Source organism: Diceros bicornis, chromosome 26 (genome assembly GCF_020826845.1).
Source record: "Diceros bicornis minor isolate mBicDic1 chromosome 26, mDicBic1.mat.cur, whole genome shotgun sequence".
Classification (NCBI taxonomy): domain Eukaryota; kingdom Metazoa; phylum Chordata; class Mammalia; order Perissodactyla; family Rhinocerotidae; genus Diceros; species Diceros bicornis.
Window position 1 is genome coordinate 29,763,112 of NC_080765.1, and position 20,708 is coordinate 29,783,819.

Sequence of the window (20,708 nt, forward strand, 5' to 3'; positions counted from 1 at the left end):
CTCTGCTTTAGTGTCAATGTTCTTATAATTTGCTAACATAAAAAGAATATCATCAACTGCTGAGGAATTTTTAAATGTACAGTAGAGAAGCAATTTCTGAACCAAATCTGTTGGTTTTCAAATCTTAGTTGAATAATTCTCCTGATACATTGATACACAAATCAGAACCAATCTTCAAGCACTGAAATAAAACTAAACAACTCATTAAAGTTTTTAGAAAAATAAAACATATCAGAAGATTATCATAATTCTCAATGTACGAGTATCTACTTGAAAATAGGCTAGGGATTTTTATTAGTCACATTTTTATTCAAATAACTTAAAAATAGTTTAAAATTTGTTTCAAGGTCTAACAGCAAATGAAGGATATCATACACTATTGTTGCTTATTATACTATATTTATTCTAATAAATATAGTTTACAGAATATTTCATTTGTGGTTCTTCAAAAAAGTATGATAAATTTGGCAAATGGTAATATATGAAATATAAATAAAATAGTGTAAGACATTATCAGAATACTCATAATGTTTGGGAATTCAAGAAACACTCAGGAATCATACATGAATAGAAGACAAATGTTAGATAACCGGTGAATGAAATTGGAAGCCTGTGAAATTTGTTTTTTCTGTTTTCAGTGAGTGTGTGTGTGTGTGTGTGTGTGTGTTTTTAATAGCCTCAGTGTCGTCTACAGACTATGCTAAATCCTCATAACTTGTAGCCCTATATACTTTTTTCTCTTTACTGCACTAAAAGTCACATTAAAGTAAAAATATAGTTTAGATGTAAAGAAAGTTTATCAATTCCTCATTGAAGGTCTGAGTCTCAATGAGTTTTCAGTAGAAAAATTTACATTTCTGTCAGAATCAGGGCTTGTTTCTGGAGAACTACAAGTTAGTTCCCCTGGGGAATGAGACAGAACTATGCTATTAGCTCTTTCCTTTTGAAGTGTTTGTTCCCATTTGAAATAACCACAGCACTTTCTGTTTTCTTGGTATTTCCCAATAGGGCAACAGTAGAAGACTTTTCCATGGTTTGGTCCATTATTAGAAACAACAAGTCTCTTAGATCTTCGGCCACATTTGCACAGAGGAGGTGTCATTCTCCCACTCTTCCAAGGCTTTTGTAGGTTAACTGTAGAAGTTAAGTTAGAGTAGAGAACCTTCTGGGAAGAACTTCTCCCTGGGGAGCCAGCAGATGATGTAGGCTTTTCTTCATGAATAGTGAAGGTCTGTTTTTTTGCTGGTGGGAAAGCTGGAGGAATGGATGGACTCCTTTTAGTACCACGTAAAAGAAGAGGATGTTTCCCTAAAACTGAAGGTTGAGACATATTGGCTTTTACACTGTTGAAGCTACTTGATTTGGATTCAGGTAATTTAAAGTCAGAAACATCGGAACCTGGATCTTGGGCTTCTTTTACATTATAAATAGTAGTATGTGGACTCTTATACACGATAGACTTAGATGTCTCAGCTTTTTGAGGAGTTTCTTCTGTGCCTTCCAAGTTTTCATGACTTAGCATTTCAGATTCGTTTAAAACCATTAATCTTTCTCCAGAATTAAATGAAGTATCTAAGTTTGAGTCGCTAATGGCAGGTATAAAATCTATATTTTGCTCAGGTTGAGATGCTGGCAGTAATGCTACATCCTCCCACTCGGCCAACATAGGTAAACCGTCAAGAGCAGAACTCATTTCCGTATCAGAAACACGATTAACAGATGAAATGGTAGTTGAAACAAGTACCAGTTCTGAACCAATTGTTGAAGACTTAGATTTGGTATTAAATGCAAGATGTTCATTTGTTAGTTGCTTCTGCATAGGTGTATTCAAGCTGAGAGACTGCAACTGCCCCAGAGAAGTGGAGGACTTAGCATTAGAAAGAGATAAACAGCTATTGACAGTGTGAAGACCCACTTTTATACCACTCTTTAGTTGTAACTGATCTTGCTGTACCTTTATAGGAGAATTCACACCAATTGACGTCATTTTAACTTTTTCATGAGAATTTATTGTATTTTTACGTTCACTATCAAATATGCTGGGACCCTGAATGCTATTGTTGCAGGACGATGTTTCTTCAACTTGATTTATATTCAAATTTCTGAACAAAATGTTGGGATTCTTCTTAGTGGGAACCTATGATTCCACAGACAAATCCAACAGCTTTAGACATGGTGCATTCATAATTCTTTAATACACATTATATGACACGACAAAAAAGAAAAATGTCTTCATTGATTGATTTATAAATGATTGCACACATAACATCTACATTTCAATAAACCTATGATTACTTCTGGAGTTTGAGATGACAGAATAAAGAGGCAAGACACCACTAACCTTGTTCAAAGACCTTGTAATTTTCATTAAGCAACCATCCCTGATCATCTTCCAAGCAAGAAGGGCAGTATTCCGAGAATCATCCAACCCTGAGGAAACAGATATCGAACACTGAATTTAGCAGTACCAGTGATAAGAAATATAGCAAAAAAAAGATACCACCACTTAAATAGAAATTGGAACATACTGTTAGTTTTATGATCATCTACTAATATTCATCATGATAAATTGGTCTCATGGAAAGCTGTGCCAGCCTTACCAATGAAAGACAAGATCTCCCACGTGTAAAGTGAAAATTTCTTACAGTTCACAGAAATGTGAGCAACATTCTGTAGGGACCATATTTTGTGTGCAATCTAATAGTCTTGTTCAGTTTTTTCACCAGTCTGTTGTATTATTTGGGCATTTGTTTAATCTTCATTTGATTTGGCTAATTCTTTTCATTCTTTTTAGCAACTGGAGAGCCACTAGATGGCAGTCGTTACAATACTTTATGAAAGTCAATTGGAAAGTCTTAGAAACAATTCAAATTGTATAGATCAAGAGGTTTTTTTAGGCTGAAGGATATTCCTTATTAATGACATCGCTAAAAAGGAAGATTCATATGAAAGACTATAAAAATAAAATGACTTACATAATAAAATGATTTTCAATTTATACTAACCAGAATGTTCTCGTCCCAAGAATTCTATTCCCACTTCCTGCAGGGCACCACTTAGACCTTTTGGTTTTCTCCTATAGAAAATCTAATCAAATAAAAGAAGACATGTCTAAAAAAAGGATTACTATTTGAAAGGCTTTGTATTAACTATTTACTTTTCATAATTTTTCATTCTATTAGACTTGGAATGTGCTTATTTTTGTTGTGTTGTTTTTTACATACTTTAAGAAATGTATTTATGTGAACATTTCAAAAGAAAATATTTTATTTGTAGAAACCCATGCCCATGGGTGGGATAAAGTTTAAGCATTTTTCAAGAGAAGGAAAGTGAACATGCCCCCATCTTTGACCCTTACCTTGTAAGTTAATCTGAGATCAATCCAAGAATTTAAGAACACAGGTTTTAACAGCTGTTTTCTTTTACACTCATATTCCAGGCAAACCCCCAAATCCCAGTCTGCATGAAGTATATCAAAATAGAACAAAGTCAATGATGTCAGCAGTTTTTACTTATGCTATCATCATTTATAAATAAAATGCTAAAAGATGATATAAAATAGAATAGTAAGATTTAAAATAATATAATATATAATAGCATATTATTATGCTATAATAACATACTATATACTATATATACTATAATAATATACAACATAAAATAAAATAGTAAGATTTAATTGCTCTGCTGATATCTAAAAATTATTCACTTTACATAACTTTCTATTAACGTTGGTAACTGAGTTTCAAAGTTTCTTAAAAACCCAATAAAACACACTGAATATTTCAGAAAGAAGAGTAAGGTGTCAAATTACAAAGGCTATATGGAAAAGGTTATTTGCTTTCCATATTCTAGGAAAATATTAATGTAATTGAGAAACCAAACATCTTATAGCAACCTGAAACCAAATATGACTATCAGTGCTATGCTATCCATGGCACAGCATCAATGACTATTAATGACAATGCTATATCACTGGCATACAAAAGATCTACTTTAAATGGTCCATTTTTTCCTTGATGTCTACAGTAGTAACTGTGAAAGTCTAAAAGCAAGGGATGTGAGTTGAATGAGAACTCTTTTTATTCAAGGCTGTAGAAAATAGTGTGATAAGAGTTTTCACTAAACCATCTTTACCTAAACTCAGAAGAACAGAGAGAAACAATCTAGAAAGATTCTTAAAGTTAAGGCTTAACATTTTAAGGTATCTCAGAATGGTAATTTTAAAAATATGAATAAATTTACTATTCTTGTTTAACATCTGCTAGGCACTTGGATTTCTTTTCCTGGCCTAGTAGATTAACAAGTATAATTCTTACTAGAGATAAAGAATTATATAATGGTAACACTATTCATTTATAATTCATAGATATAACTTATTTTTTACCTGACCAAGTAACAAATGCACATAATTTTACTTCAGAAGTAGAAAGATCTGCAACCCCAGTAGCAAAAATAATTTTCTTCTGTTGCTGAATCTTCTGAATCCACTTACAGAACTGAGACAAGCAAATCTCCAAAGGGACTCCTTCATCAACTTGAGCCTAAATAGAGTCACAAAATCTGAATTCAATAATCGAATTCCAGGGGCTGGCCCCACGGCTTAGCGGTTAAGTGCGCGCACTCCGCTGCTGGTGGCCTGGGTTCGGATCCCGGGCGCGCACCGATGCACTACTTCTCCAGCCATGCTGAGGCCACGTCCCACATACAGCAACTAGAAGGAAGTGCGACTATGACATACAACTATCTATTGGGGCTTTGGGGGGAAAAAAAAAATTAAAAAAAAAAAAATAATCGAATTCCATAATTACCAAGCTCATAATTAGGCACCGTGGGGGGATATAACAAAGAAGAAGAAATTCTAACTGGCAAAGAGTTTATCTAGTGAAAAGACGTTAAAACACATGACAAAGAGATAACAGAATGATCAGAACGCTGCAAGGTAAGAAAAATTAGGTTGAGCAATCTGAAATCACACAGAAATATAATGATTAAATCCAGACTGACAGAAATTTGATGTCATTTAATGTCCACAAAATAAATTTGATATTCATTTTTATAACACCATTCTTTCTTATTTTTAAAGATTCCAATGGACTTCTGGAGGGAACATTATTTCTCTTAACACTGAATATATCAGATTCCAACTAGCATATAGCTTTTACTTTCTTTTTGAAACTGATTTCTAAATTTTAGTATTTGCATCTTACTTGCTTGTTTTTTGGCTGCGGGCAGGTGAGGTGATGAAAAAAGAAGGGCATACCTGCTTTATGCCTGTCAGTTCCATGCAAAATTCAGAGAGAATTGGATGTTCCTGAGGCTGAACATAAGCTTGGAACTCAGATTCAATCACTCCAGTTGATGTGTTCAGCAAGACTGCTGGAAATTCAACTACATGAAAGAATCAATTGACACTTGAATATAGAATTGTGAAATTAATGCTGTAATCACTCTAAATTAAACAAAGATTACCATCACATAGCATTATTAAACATTGTTGCAGTAAAAGCATATTAAAATGACCAAAGCAGTGTGATATAACGATTACATTAAAGTTATGCCAAAAGAATAACTCAAAATATTAAAGTTTTAAGTATATCTACTTAAAACTCTTGCATATATTTCCACAATTAAATATGAAGACCATAAGGAAGTCGAAATGTACTTGTTTTTGCAAAGGTGTTTTTTTTAGCTTCTGTGCAATTGAGATTTTGTATGTAATCCTAAAACAATTATTTTATATGATGACACACGTAGGTATTCAGGTTTTTCTCTTTTGTGTGTGTGTCAAATCAGTTTTTATAATAAACTACCAATTCACAGACCATTTTGTTTTCTTAAACTAAATGTTGACTGATTTCTACCTATAAACCTTAAAGCTACTCATCTAGTGCTAGTCTTGGCCATTGGCAGTCCAAACTTACTTATTTCCTGGCTCTGGTGGCGTTTCCCATCATTCCAGCATGTGGACTCAAAATCAATGACAATTAAGTAGTCAAACAACTGCTCTGCAAAAGATCAGGGTATTGTTATGCTTTACCAGTGTTAAAAGTGCAAAGCTACAAAATGTAAAGAAACTAAGCACACTACTTACTGGATTTGCTTCTTCCTAGATTTCCATTTGCTGGTGCAATTGACTTTCTCCTAATTAATCCAAGCTGCCTAAAAGTGTAAAACAACCCAATATGTTCAACAAACTCATTCACACTCCCGTTTGAATAGGCTAACAAACTAATGGTATAACCCTCATTATTAATGTATTGTGATTGACAGGAAACTGAACTAGACTTTGAGGGCAAAAGACCTTGATTTTTGTACTAACTGCCACCCTCTCTTTTGACTTTAGCAGCCATTTTACCAGCTTGGGCCTCAAAGTACATATTGCAAACTTAGATTAAGTCTTTTTGCTCCCCTTATTTTACAGTAATACAGAAGAACTGATTGACAAGGTAAAGATGCATTGAAAAGCTTAAGTTATTTTTGCCTTTGCATTCTTCAAGCCTTGCTATGTGTACAGCACAGTTCAGAGGAGACAGGGCAAGTCCAGTCTTCTAGGAGCTTAAATATCTAGGTAAAGAAACTAGACATCCATGGTAAACTACTGTTAGGTAATATATAATAAAGGGGTCTCTAAGACGCTGAGTCCACAGAAAGGGATGAGCTTACTGAGGTCTTAAGGGCAGTGAGACAAACTACTTTGATGAGTAGGTAGAGTTTAACCAGGCAGACGCCTCCTGTTCTAGTTTTTTGTTTATGAGGTGTGATGGGGTGTTGAGAATAAGAGTTAACATCTATTGATTGCTTACTACATAGGAGGCACTGAACTAAGATTGTGACCTCATTTAACCCTCAACAACTGTACAGGTGGTCACTTTTGCTACCCATATTTAATGAATGTGAAAACAAATTCGGTAATTTGCTAAAGAACACATATTTGGTAAGGGAACCCAAGATCATCCAACTCTGAACCCACGCTGTTCACTACTACACTGCTTCTAGAGATCGGAAATGTGCACAGCGTGTCCAGGAAGCAGGGAGAAGGCCACAACGATTCACATCATGAATTAAATGGATCCCTAGGTCGTAGTGGGATGAAAAGCTTCATGGGTGCAATGGGGGCTGCCTGAGACCTCCGAACGGTCTGGTCTAAAAGGCGCTGTCACGTCCAATCGTTTCCCGAGGCCTAGAGTGGGCCGACACCGGCTCTAGGCCACACAGTCAAGAACCCCGGTCCTTCCAACCACGCGCACAGAGCGGCCTGAGGCTGCAGGCTGAGGCCTTTCGGCCCGGGCCACAGAGCGCAGGTGGGAGAGGCCGGGGCTCCAGAGCATGGAGGCTGACGCCGCGGCTGCCCCTGCCCAGTCTGCGGCGGATGGCAACGCGCGACCACGAGCGCCCCCCGCCCGGAACTCCCTCGCGTACCGCGCCAACCTCTTGGTCGCCATTCCCGACACGCCTTTCGCTTCACAGCCCAACCGCCGGAAGTCGGCCGAATCCACTTCCGGTCCGTTCAAAAGCCCGGCGCGGCTGAGGAGGGAGCCGCGGCGGCGGTTCAAGCTGAAGCAGAGGGAGCGGCGGCAGCAGCCTGTGCCCTCCGCCGGCGCTTCTTCCGTGTTTTCGCGGCTCGGGGGTGTTGGAGCCGCTTGGCAGCGCCCCCTTCCCTCTTGTCCGAGGGGCAGAGGCGCGTTTGCGCCGTTGGGGAACCGTTTGGAATCCGGCCTCCGGCGCGGACGGTAAAACCGTTTGGTTTGGGGCAGGCGGTCGGCGCCCTGGCTTTTCGGGGCGGGCGGGGAGCGCTGTGTAAAGGGAATTGAGGAGAGGACCTGAGGGAGGTGGGAGCTGTCGACGCCCCTGCCGCTCCCCACTCAGGACGCGCGGGCCGGGAAGCTGGGCGTCGGGGTTTCCTCAGCTCCAGCCGATCTTTCTGCACAGCCTCATGGAGCCGGAGAGGGCGAGGACCGGGGGGCTCCCCAAGAAGGGCAGGAAGAGGAGGCGGGCCCCCAACAAGCTGGTCGGGGCGGCCGAGGCGATGAGAGCCGGCTGGGAACTTGAGGAGAGGCGGCCCGGGGCCAAGGTGAGCAGCGCCGGGGTGGGCGGCCCGAGGCGGGTTGGGGCTCCCAGAGCCTCGCCCCAGCCGCCGGCAGGGCCCCGTCCGCCCTGGACGCTGGGCAGGCGCCCCCACCGCTGGCCTCTCGGAACCTGCTTCCCCAACTGTAAAATGCGTGTGATGAGGTAACACCACCCACCTCCGGCGAGATGCTGGCGGGTTAAAACCGTGCGGTGCCTGGCGCACAGGAGGATGTTCATTCACAAACATTTATTGAGGTGTTTCGTGTGCCAGGACTGTTCTAGGTTCTGGGGATCTCCTGGTGCAAGAAAACAGAAAATTCCCTGTCCTCCTGCAATTTACGTTCCAATAGGGGAATCATAAGGCTGCTGATCCTCCCTACCATTTATCGAGAGCTAAATATAGGTCATTCGTCCCTTCAGTCATCAGATTTCTGTTGTCTGCCCTCTGCTGGGCACTGCCCTAAGCCCTTAGGGTCCATCAGGGAATAAAAGACCACTCCTTACGTTCTAGTGGAGAGAGACAGATCAACAAAAGATGTGATAAGTGTTGTGCAGTATGTTGGAAGGGAATTAGTGCTATGAAAACATTTTTTAATAAGTCTCTTAAGCCTCTTTTTTTTTTTTGAGGAAGATTGACCCTGTGCTAACATGTGTTGCCAGTCTTCCTCTTTTTTCTTTTTTCTCCCCAAAGCCCCAGTACATAGTTGTGTATCATAGTTGTAGAGTGAAAACATTTTTTATTGAAGTGGGATTCCATTTGTTTTTTTGCCTATCAGATTGGCAAAGCAATTTTTTAAAGGTTAATGTGATAAGAAGTGTAAGGAAATTGACAATCTCATCAGTTTTTTATTTTGAAATGATTTCAAACTTACACAAAAGTTGCAAAAACAGTACCCAAAACTCCTTCCAGCCAACATTTGAAAGTAGTTGCTAGCACAATGCACCATCACCCCCCACCCCAATATTTTAGTGTATATTTCCTACAAACAATCCTACGTAACCAACATGCAACCATCGAAATCAGGAAATAACGTGGATGTATAGCTACCATCTAATCCTGAGACCTCATTCAAGTTTCTCCAGTTGTCCCAGTAATGTCCTTTTTAAGCAATAAGATCCAGGCTAGGAGGTGTGTTACATTTAGTTGTTGTGTCTCCTTCAATCCAGACAATTCCTCAGTCTTTTCCTTGACATTCATGATCTTACTGCTTTTGAGGGATCCTGAGCCAGTTAGTTTGTAGAGTGTCCCTCAAGTTAGGTTTATCTGTTTCCTCATTGATTAGATTCAGGTGATATGTCTTTGGCAGGAATATTGCAGAAGTGGTACTCTGTTCTCTTGTATTTTATCAGGTTGTACATGAATTTGATTTGGCCCATTACTAGTGATATTAACCTTGATTACTTGATTAAGGTAGTGAGTGCTAAACTTCTCTAAACTTACTATTTTTTCTCTGTAATTTTGTAGGGAGATGCTTCCCCATTAAACTTGCAATTTATTCTTTTTTTTTTTTATCAGTATGAACTCAGAATAGTTACCTGTTTTATTCAGTGGTTTACAATCCATTACTATGTTTATTTTGATGCTGAAAATATCCCAGATTTGGCCAGGAAGCTAGCTTCTGTGTCCTTTTGACATGACTCCATCACTCTTTGAGCATTTCCTTACTTTTCTGGCACAAAAAGATCTTGTTCCAGGCTCGTCTGTGCTTTCCCTGCTCCAGCTCTGGAATCAGGCATTTATCGTAGGATACTTGGTTCTTTTTAGTGGAAAATGGCATATAGAAATGCAAGATCTGGGTGCTAGCCATGGTCATTGCTATTGGGATGTCAGTACTCCCAAGAGAGAGGTAGGAAATATGTGTGTATATGGCTATACACGTATACCCAAACACACGTACACATGTTTCCATTTAAATATTTTTCTGTATCCGTGTATGTTGAAAAACATGAATTCAATCAATATCTCTACTTCCAATCCAGTTCCACAGGGTTCATTCTAATTTTCTCTCTTTTCATATTTATAACTTCCTTCTCTAACAGTGAGAAACCTGACTCCCATTATCTTCAATATATTTGGTCAGTCCCCCATTGCTGCCACTGCCCCACATCCTCACCCTGTTTGAACTGTGTCACCCTGACCTTGTACCAGGTCACCCTCCTGTCTAATGCCCTTTTCCTGCTCATAAAGACACCCTGACCCTGTTCAGCCTCTGAATTCTGTGAAAGGCTACTAGTGTTTCTCAGCATCAATGCCCTCTTTTACCCTAAACAGTTTCTGACATCTGAGGTGAGACTTCACTGCTCTCTACTTCCCACAGCATGGATGTCCTCCTGGTGTCGCTCAGGCTTTGACAACCCACACCGGGCCACACTCCTACATGTATGTCCTGGGTTCCCACCCCTTGTCCTGGGCTCTCTCCCCTTTAGGATGCCCTCCTCACCCTACTCAGGCTCTGATGTCACATGCTCTGCAACCATGACTACTCACCACCATGTAGACCTCCTACCTCACTCAGTCTCACCTTATCAATCTCATACATTTTTGGTTGGTAACTATAAATTGGTGCATTCTTTCAGGAGTTAGCAATATTTGTCAGAAAGTAAAATATACATGCTTATTTTGGCCAGGAATTTGTCCTGGAATTTAGGTGTACAAAGATGTTTATATAAGGATGCTCATCATAATATTGTTTATATATATTATAATTTCTTTTAAAAAGCAACATTGTCATCAGTAGGGAATTTTTTTCAGATAAATTATGAGTCTTTAATATAGAGAATGGACTGTTATCAAAATAGACGTTTCTTATATTTAACTGATATGGAAAAATACAGATTTTTTTTGGTGGGAGGAGTTGGTTACAAAACAGAATGTATACTATAATCCCTTGGAGGCGGTATAGTATAGAGACAGAGAGTTTTGGCTTTGGAACCTGCATTCCAGTCTTGGTTCTGCCACTTATCTGTTTCTCTATTTCTTTATCTGTAAAATGGGGGTAATAGTAGTACCCACTTAAGAAGACTTGTAAGAATTAAATGATTTAATAGATGTAAAGTGTCAGAACTGTAAATAGCTAATAAGTGCACAACATTAGCTTTAAAAAGTCACAGGGGAAAAATAATAATAATAATAATATTTGATATTTATTAAGTACTTATGCTGTGTGAGGCACTAGCCTCAGTACTTTGCACTTGCACTACCTCATTGGTCTTCCCAATAATCCCATGAGGTAGAATTATAATTACTCTATAGTGGCTGGCCCCGTGGCGTAGCGGTTAAGCGCGCGCTCTGCTGCTGGCGGCCTGGGATTCAGACCCCAGGTGCGCACCGATGCACAAATTGTCAGGCCATGCTGTGGCGGCATCCCACAGAAAGTGAAGGAAGATGGGCACAGATGTTAGCTCAGGGCCAGTCTTCCTCAGCAAAAAGAGGAGGATTGGCATGGATGTTAGCTCAGGGCTGATCTTCCTCACACACAAAAAAAAAGAATTATAATTACTCTGTAGATGAAGAAACTGAGTCTTAGGTTCAGGCACTTGTCCCAGATGGTAGAGCTTGGTATTTGAACTCAGGTAGTGTGACTCTAGGGCTTGAGCTCCTAACCCCTGTACTCTGCTGCCTCCCAGACCAAAATGACAGTGGTAATTATCTCTGAGTTGTACAAGTACAGGTGACTTTTATTTTCATGTATCTGTTGTCTGTCATCTATTTTACCTTTCTCTATTATCTGACTCTTTTGTAACAAGCATGAATTACTTTAATATCCAGATATAAGTGCAAAGCTATTTTAAGGAGGGGAGGAGCCTCGGGGAACTCCCAGTTGCCCTGGGGTTAAGTCTGACTCTTTAGCTTAGGCCACATTGGTCTTGTGTGATCTGATTCCCACTGCCTTCTCATGTCTCCACTGCTCTGCAACATGCAGTCTTGGTTCCAGCCAAACCAAACTACATGTTTAGACACAATGTTCCCTCCTACCTGGCTGACTCATTATTTTGAAGGCTCAGTCTCAGTATTTTCATCTCAGTGAAGCTATCCCTGAAACTCTCTAACCCTCCAAGGCAGTTAGCCTCTTTGCTCCTATACCTTTGTAATAGTACTTACCCACATTGTATCTTAATTGTTTCTGCATTTTTTCCCCCCTAGAATGGACTCCTTGAGAGCATAAATCATGTTTTATTCATTCTACTATCCCTAGCACATAAACAAGTATCTGTAATTAAGGTTCTGTATCAATGTTTATTAAATATTCTGTTAATAATGTCATATCACAGAATGTTGTTTTAGACCTTCATTTCCAATTAATTAGAACCTTTCTTGTGTTTGGATATATGCTAAAATAGTAAAAAACTAGAGTATTTTAATAATTTTCCTTTATTGCTATTCTCAATAATCATAATTTGCTATGCCCTGATTTATCTTTGCAGAAAGCACGCTTATCTACTATTTTATTTGCTGAAAACTATGAAGTAACTCATGGCCAGCTATGTGAATTGTTGAAGTATGCAGTTCTGGGCAAATCCAGTGTTCCTAAACCCAGGTATGGGATGATTTTAAATGGTGAGTAATAGACCTTAGGTTTCAAACTGGTATCTAGAGGGCCATATCTGCCTTAACTGACATTATTTGTTTGCCATATAGAATGTCCTAAATTTTTTCTTACAATAGTTTCCAACAGTTTAATTTGGGAATTCTTTTATAAAAATCCATATTTTCTACTTCGAAAAACTCAGAGATCTGGCAACTGTCCCTGTATTCCCACATGGCAATAATTTGTCAAAGCTTCCCCCTTTAGATGGGGCATGTAGACTTCATTTTCCCTCCTGGCCTGCTTCCCTTATTTACAGTATCTGTCTGGCCACCATAGGGAATTTGGTTTGTAACCCCCAGTGGAGACCCAATTGAAATAACATGATCATACGTTAAGAGTCCCAGTCAGTTTTTTTTCTTCCTTTTACAAATAAAAGGCAAAGAGAGAATTTTTACTATGCTGATATCCTCAATGCTGTTATTAAATGTCTAATGAAAATTGTGTTTGTATATGTACCAATAGAGAGATTTTCAAATGCATACATCTGTCTAGGGGAGGTTGGGTAGATACCTCAAAAGCCATCTTCTGCGTTAACGTATATTGCCAGTAGTCTGTCAATTTATCTGAAACTGGCTTTTTTGAAGCCTGTCGTATGATTACTGGCTTTAGAAAGGACTGCAGAGAAAGTTGAGATCTTGAGGCTATGCCTTTGTAAAAAGAGCTTAGTTCTGATTTAAATCTTAATTTAAAATCTGAAACAAATCTTAATAGGATTTTGGATTTGAGTGCATTGCATTTCACTTGGTATTCCACTTGATTTGAATGCAGTAAATAATTATCTTAGGAGATCTTTATTTGAATTCTATGCAGTAATAGCTGTTCTCCATTTCCAGTCAGTCAGTGAGTGAGGATAAACTCCATTAGCTGTTGTTGCTTGCTGCTTTTTTTTTTCCCCACACTTCCCTTCCATATGCCTGTAACTGACTTGATGGTATCACTCTTAGCTGTGTTGGTTTGATTTTTCAACAGCTGGTGCCAGCTTTTTCACCAAAACCAACTGAACAACGTGGTGATTTTTGTACTGCAGGGAATGAGTCAGCTACACTTTTATAGGTTCTATTTGGAGTTCGGATTTCTCCGAAAGGCATTCAGACACGTAAGTCAAGAAAACTTTGTATTAGGGCCTTAGTCAGGTCCTCACATCCAGAAACTAGTGCGCATGTCTCAAACCGTGTTCCTTGGCAACCTGACTGAAAAGTAATAGGGGTTGTAGAAAGCAAAAAAGGCTAAGATCTTGTGTTGAGATTAGATTTGTCTCTGATTTTCTTTGGTAATCTAGGTAAAACACTTATTCCCAGATTGCAGTCTGTAGTTCCCAAATTGATATTGTCCTATTTTATTTGGGCTATGTTATTTTCAAAAATTGTAAAATTTACATAAAATCCATATTTTTCCACCTCTCTTGATAACATCAGAAGATTGAGTACCCTTAGAACAGTATCTGGAGCTGAATAGCAGCTGTCACCTTTAGAAGAGGCGTGTGCTCTCCATTTTCCCGTAGCCTCTTCCATTCTTTATTGGACTGTTTCATCCATTTCCCCTGAGGGCATTTGAGTTGGTGAGCCCTAATTTAATCTCCCTGGGTCTCCAGTTTTCGTTTTTGCTTTCGTTTATCGAACACTAGCTATGTGCTAGGCCCTACATTAATCAGGTTGTGTGCATCATCTTTAATTCTCATAATAGTTCTGTAAGAGGTAGAAACTTCTAATTCCCGTTTATATATAAGGAAACTAAGTATCTTGTCCAAGTTACAGCTGGTAGGTGTGGAGCTAGAATTCAAGCCCAGGTGAGCCTGAGGCTGGAGCTCTCAGCCTCTTTGCTGTGTCATCTGTCCTAACTACCTGGCATGCTGTCCACTGAAGTAGTAGATATAGAAGTGCTTTGGAAAATAAAGGGGAATTGCCTTTTGTAAGTTACACATTTCTGTAATGTTGGTTTTTTGTTTTTTTTTACAATGTGTAATCAGAGAAGCAAAGAAAATTTCTGGAGTGGGACAAATGTGGTTTCACTTACTTATTCACTTTTACACATTAAGGAAACAGTCCTCATTTTACAGTGCAAACAATTAAGGTCTAGACCTTTCATAGCACTGACCTGACAATAAAAGTCCAGGTTTTTGATAGTTTTTTAACTGCTTCCAAGCATTTTTATAAAAACCTGTTACATATTTTCAGAAATTCCGCTTGCCTCCTCCGTCATCTGACTTTCTAGCTGATATCACTGGGCTGCAAAAGAAACAAACAACTGGTGCTCCGTCCAAGACGATGGAAGGTATGGCTGTGACTCTGGTTGATGATTTGCTCATTCTAAAGGTATTATGGGTATGCTGGTAAGTAGGTTTATCAGTCAAGTTTATTCTTGCAAGCAACAAAACTCAATTCTAACTTAAGCAGAAAAGCAATATTTTTAAGAAAAAAATAGGTGAGTGCCCAGGGAGACTAGACAGCAGGAACCATAGCTAGGGTTCATGCCTCAGAAACCATCTGATTAGGTTAGAGAGCAAAGGCTGCCCCTAGATATCACTGACATTGGGCTCTTATGAATTACTGTGAATAGTTTTTAAACTGTCACTGGGTCTTTGTACCCCAAAGTGTACAAATGGGAAGGAAGATCTTGCATTTGACTAATGTAAGGGACATGCACTATTACAACTCACAGTGGGGGATAGGCAGGAGATTTAGATCCTGGCCAGCTAAAAGAGAAATATCCATGATAGCACTGTTTTTCAAACTGTGGGTTGTGTCCCATTAGTAAGTAATAGCTAACCTTCTGTTTTTGGTGGGGAAGGAAGTGAATGGTGGAGTAGAATAGAACTTGTCAGTTCATTGCACAGAGTAGGGTAACTGTCATTCAGTGATGCTCTACTTGAGTTCAGAAATAATTAAATAATTGAATAGTTGCACTGAGGAGACATGAAAAAGTGGTGAGGAGTAACCAGTGATTCCTTCCCATCTCCTCCAGGACTGTGCTTCCTATTGTCCTCTGTCTCAAAGGCATCTAACTTCCCACCTTTCCATTGTTCCCCTCTCTTTTCAACAGATGCCCATATCTGACCTGCAGCTGTGTTTGATTTGACCTGCAGTATATTGTAAACATCTTTGAGCAAATCCCGGAGTAGTTATTATGAGAGTCAAAGCTCATGTAAAAACATCGAGTTGTAAAAGAAAAGATAGAGTCAGGAAAAAGAAATTTCATATGGCTGAAGAAGAATATAGATTGTTGGAGAGGATTGTGGCGGGTGGTGGGGAATAAGAGGTCGTGATGAGAGATGAGGCTGAGAGGTAGCTTAAAGCTGTGTCCTGCAGGCTGTAAATGCCATGCTAAGGACTTTGGATTTTATTCTGTAGGCATTGAGGAGCCAGAGGGTTATGGCTACTTCTGTCCTCTTAAGGATTTTGCTTCGTTTTCCCATCCTAAATATCAAAGTCCCCCAGGCATAGTCCATAGCACTCTGATCTTCAATTCAGTTTTTCCTTTGCATTATTCATCTATTCTTCCCAATTTTACATATCACTCTTCTATGGATAGGTCCTATATCTTTATCTCTAGATCTGATATCCCAGATTCCAGGCCTGCATTTTCAACTGCCTGCTGGATGTTACTACTTGGATATTCCACTGTCTCCTCAATCATAACATAGCTAAAAGTGTGTTTCTCATCCCTAGATGACAGGCTCCCATCTTCAAATCTCCTTTTCTATTGGTACCATTTTTCTCTAAGACACTAGTTTTGAAGTTTGGCTCCCCGTACCCAGTGTGTGTGGTTCATTCCCTTTGCTCCTATGACTCTCTATTTAGCTGTCACTTTGTCAGAGAGACCTTCACTGATCATAAAATACATGACAGTAACCCTTTTCCTGCTCCAGCACTCCCTCTACTCCTTTCCTTCCTTTACTTTTTTCCATAGTCTATCCTCGCTTCATGTATTATATATTTGTTTATTGTCCATCTTTCCAACTAGAATTCAAATTCCATGGAGAATTTTGTTCATTGGGGAATCTCTAGTGGCTAGGGCAGTGCCAAGCATGTGATAAGTACTCAGTAAATATTTTGTTGACTGAATTGAATTATTCTGTCACTGTGCTCTATCAGTTTCTTGTGTAATGTTTCTTTTGTGTATCTCTTTTTCCTCGGTCCCTTCCACCACCTTAATCCAGACTCTAATCTTTTTTTGGCCAGAATAACTGCAAAGCCTTCTCTTATTTTTCTCTCTACTCCATTTTCTACATATCTTTGAGGTTGATCTTGCTTAAAATACTGTTTGGTTGTGCCATTTCCCTTCTCAGGAACTTTCTGTTGCTCCCAATTGTGTATTGAATGATGGACTAAAGTCCAGACTCTTGAGCCTGGCATTCACAGTGGTCTGCAATTCACTTTTATCTTCTTCTCTCAACCTTGTTTCCTACACTGCTCTCCTACACAGACCTTTTTTTTTCTCTCCGACTCATCTAGCCACTGCTGTAGCAAGTTTGCTTTGTACATTTCTGTCTTACCTGGAATGCCCTCTTTTCTACTTAGGATACTTTGGCTCTTTTGGTTGCAAGGACCAGATACTCATTCAGGCCACTTTAAGTGAGAGGGGTATTATTTCAAGGATGCATGTGGACTAGAAAGCCATCAGGAATCTTAAGTACCTCTAGTGAAGAGCTGTTCTCCATCCCTTTCATGGCATCTTAATTTCTCTGTTTTCTGTTCTCTTCTAACTGGTCAGTTCTCTGTATTTCCTAGTTCAATTCTGGAAGCAATCTGATCAGCTTAGCTAATTACATTTTGCCCTTTTGAGCATATCTTGACAAGGAATATCAGGTCACTGGTCAGTTTATAGCTGGGTCCCTCTTACATCAGGTCCCCACTCTTAATCCAGTCAGTGACCACCCCTGCTTAAAGAACAGGCTGGTGCCTGAGCAAGTGGCTAGGGGTTGATTAGATTTAGCTAGAATGGGCTGTTAGGAGTGGCAGACACTGTAACGGACAGGTCTAATATGCCAGCTATCTGAATTCTGCCTTTTCTTCAAGACTCAGTTAATCTTTTCTCTCTTGAACCATCTCCAACCACCCCAGCCAGTGTATTCTTCTTCCTTTCCCTTTTATAGCTTTTATTATTATAACCCATTCGGGACTTAGTTTCTCTTTGTGTTCCTGTAACTGTATTAGAGTGCAAGCTCCTTAAAATTGGGGCTGGATCTTATATATGTATCTTTTGATCTTCACCGTGCTTACCCTACACAACATGAAGAGACATGAGGTCTCTTAAACACACATTCCAACCTACATTCAGTTGTCCTTCTTGTTTCAGGATCTTTACCTTCTGCCAGTTCAAAAGTCAGCGTCAACCTGCAGAATGACCCCATCATTCAAAAGTATGGCTCTAAGAAAGTGGGCTTGACCAGATGCCTTCTCACAAAGGAGGAAATGAAAACATTTCACTTTCCATTACAAGGTTGGTCTCGATTTAATCTGATGTTAGTAACAATGTAAGAATATCTAGGGGGCCGGCCTGGTGGCGCAAGTGGTTAAGTACACGTGCTCCGCTGCGGCGGCCTGGGGTTTGCCGGTTCAGATCCCGGGCGTGCACCAACACTCTGCTTGTCGAGCCATGCTGTGGCGGCATCCCATATAAAGTAGAGGAAGATGGGCACAGATATTAGCTCAGGGCCAGTCTTCCTCAGAAAAAAGAGGAGGACTGGCATCAGATGTTAGCTCAGGGCTGATCTTCCTCACCAAAAAAAAAAAACAGAATATCTAGCAGTTTATTTAAAAACATTACTGTTGAAAGTTCATTTTTTTGGGTGCTTTCCAAGTGACTTATTCCATCTTCTGTTAATGAGGAAATACTATAATTGCACTGTTTCCCAAAGTGTGGGATGTGTACCATCAATGATAAAGTGATGATTTTAGGTAGAACATGAACATGACCTTAAATAACACTGTAATATTTAGTGAGAAAATTATTGGTTTTTTTAGTTTTCTTTCATTCCTTCTTAATATATTAAAAAGCAGTCAATATGTCTTTAACACTTCAGCACTTCTCCAATACTTCTGATCCTCCTCCCATCCCACCTTCATTTGCTTTAACGAATAGAGCAGGTCTGGGCTCAGAGTCTTGGTCAGTTATGTAACATAAACTTAATAAAAATGCTTTGATTTCATTTTATTTTTTTACCTGTTAATAACAGCAGTGTTGTTAAATTTCCTTTCTTTAAAAATAAAAAGCTCTATTGAGGTATAATTAACCTACCGCACAATTCACCCATTTAAATTATACAATTCAATAGTTTTTAGTATGTTTAAAGAGTTTTACAACCATCACCACAATCAATTTTAGGACACTTTGATCACTCCGAAAGAAACCGTATACTATTGTTTCCCCCTAGTGCCCTTAGCTCTAGGCAACCACTATTCTGCTTTCTGTCTATAGGTTTACCTCTTGTGGATATTTCATATAAATGGAATCATACAATGTGTGGTCTTTTGTAACTGGTTTCTTTCACTTAGCATAAAGTTTTCAAGGTTTATCCATGTTGTAGCATGTAGCAGTATTTCATTTATTTTCATTCTAATGATATTCCATGTATGGATATACAACATTTTATTTATCCATTCATCAGTTGATGGACATTTGGGTTGTTTCCACTTTTTGGCTATTATGAATAATGCTGCTATGAACATTCAGGTACAAGTTTTGTGTAGACATATGTTTTCATTTTTCTTGGGTATATACCTAGGAATGGAATTGCTGGATCTTATGGTAACTCTATGTATAACCTTTTGAGGAACTACCAGACAGTTTTCCAAAGCAGCTGCACCATTTTACATTTCCTCCAGCAGTGTATAAGGGTTCCAGTTTCTGCATTTCCTCACAACACTTGTTATTCTCTGTCTTTGATTATACCCATCCTAGTGGGTGTAAAGTAGTGTCTCATTGTGATTTTGATTTGCATTTCTCTGATGGCTAATGATGTTGAGCATCTTTTCATATGCTTATTAGTTATTTGTATGTCTTTTCAGATCCTTTGTCCATTTTTTAATTGGGCTGTCTTTTTTATTATTGAGTTATTGGATACATAAATTTCCTTTTACAGTAAAGTTACATAAGTGAAAAAGCTATCTGTAAAACGGAGTTAATAGTTCATATATCATAGGGTTGCCATGAAGATTAGATGAGTTAATGTACAAAAGGGCTTAGTATGGTGCCTGGCACATAGTGCTTAAAAAAAGTTAGTTATTTTTTGTTATTATTGCCACTAATAATATAGATAAGGAGGGCCGCAAGTATAATGTCTCCCAGATTTGGCGATGCCTTTCTTTTCAGGTCTAGACCATATTTCAACTCTTTTAATTGTAATCAGTTGGAAATTTCAGGGTACTAGGACATAGAAACTGGTCAAAGCTTTTCATAACTCCCCTTTATTTCTTTTCAAACAAGATCTAGGTATTTACCTTTACTGTTTCAGCCTCTGTCTGATGGTAGGAATCTTCAGTGATTCAAGCACTTTTGGGCCTCTGAGCTGAATGTGCCTGGTTATTGACTTAGAGTACACAACTGAGAGGGTACTGTAAGCCTATAGCTGAGCTTCTGTAGGGAATTTTTTTTTTTTTTTTTTTTTTTTTGTGAGGAGATCAACCCTGAGCTAACATCCGCCAATCCTCCTCGTTTTTTTTTGCTGAGGAAGACGGCCCTGGGCTAACATCTGTGCCTATCTTCCTCCACTTTATATGGGACGCCGCCACAGCATGGCTTACCAAGCAGTGCATCGGTGCACGCCCGGGATCCGAACCAGCGAACCCCGGGCCGCCGCAGCGGAGCGCGCGCTCTTAACCGCTTGCGCCACCGGGCCGGCCCCTGTAGGGAATTTTTAAGGCTCTGATTCCAGAAAATGCAAGCATGTTTCTGAACAGGGATCTCAGAGAAATCTCAAGGGTAGAGTTGGGTGCAGGGATGTGCATGATGGATGTTACTTAAACTTTCGCCTATGGTGAGATACTTTTAGATTTCTACTAAGGTAGAATCTCATTCTCACTTTTTCTTGCTTTATTTAGGAAAGAAAGT

General features: G+C 39.3%; 2 protein-coding genes across 7 annotated transcripts in view; one reads left to right on the top strand and one right to left on the bottom strand.

Moving 5' to 3' along the window:
* Positions 1-85: 85 nt before the first annotated feature.
* Positions 86-7,524, bottom strand: ERI2 (ERI1 exoribonuclease family member 2). Its single transcript, XM_058569894.1, has 9 exons — positions 7,423-7,524; positions 6,095-6,162; positions 5,925-6,008; positions 5,264-5,391; positions 4,388-4,544; positions 3,359-3,459; positions 3,006-3,087; positions 2,342-2,430; positions 86-2,137 (listed from the first exon to the last, which is right to left on the bottom strand). The coding sequence occupies exons 1-9, from the start codon at positions 7,443-7,445 to the stop codon at positions 800-802; spliced, it is 2,070 nt and encodes a 689-aa protein (XP_058425877.1). The 5' UTR covers positions 7,446-7,524; the 3' UTR covers positions 86-799.
* Positions 7,525-7,571: 47 nt separating this feature from the next.
* REXO5 (RNA exonuclease 5) overlaps positions 7,572-20,708 on the top strand; it is a 39,792-nt gene continuing 26,655 nt past the window's right edge. For 2 of the 6 annotated variants that reach the window (XM_058569891.1, XM_058569892.1), the window contains exons 1-5: positions 7,573-8,074; positions 12,496-12,608; positions 13,629-13,755; positions 14,834-14,930; positions 17,955-18,098. In XM_058569891.1, coding sequence (XP_058425874.1) covers positions 7,937-8,074; positions 12,496-12,608; positions 13,629-13,755; positions 14,834-14,930; positions 17,955-18,098 — 619 coding nt within the window. In that variant the 5' untranslated portion in view covers positions 7,573-7,936. Of the gene's footprint in view, positions 8,075-12,495; positions 12,629-13,628; positions 13,756-14,833; positions 14,931-17,954; positions 18,099-20,708 lie in introns of those variants that run through there. The other 4 variants (XM_058569889.1, XM_058569888.1, XM_058569890.1 and 1 more) reach the window with 4 other exon arrangements.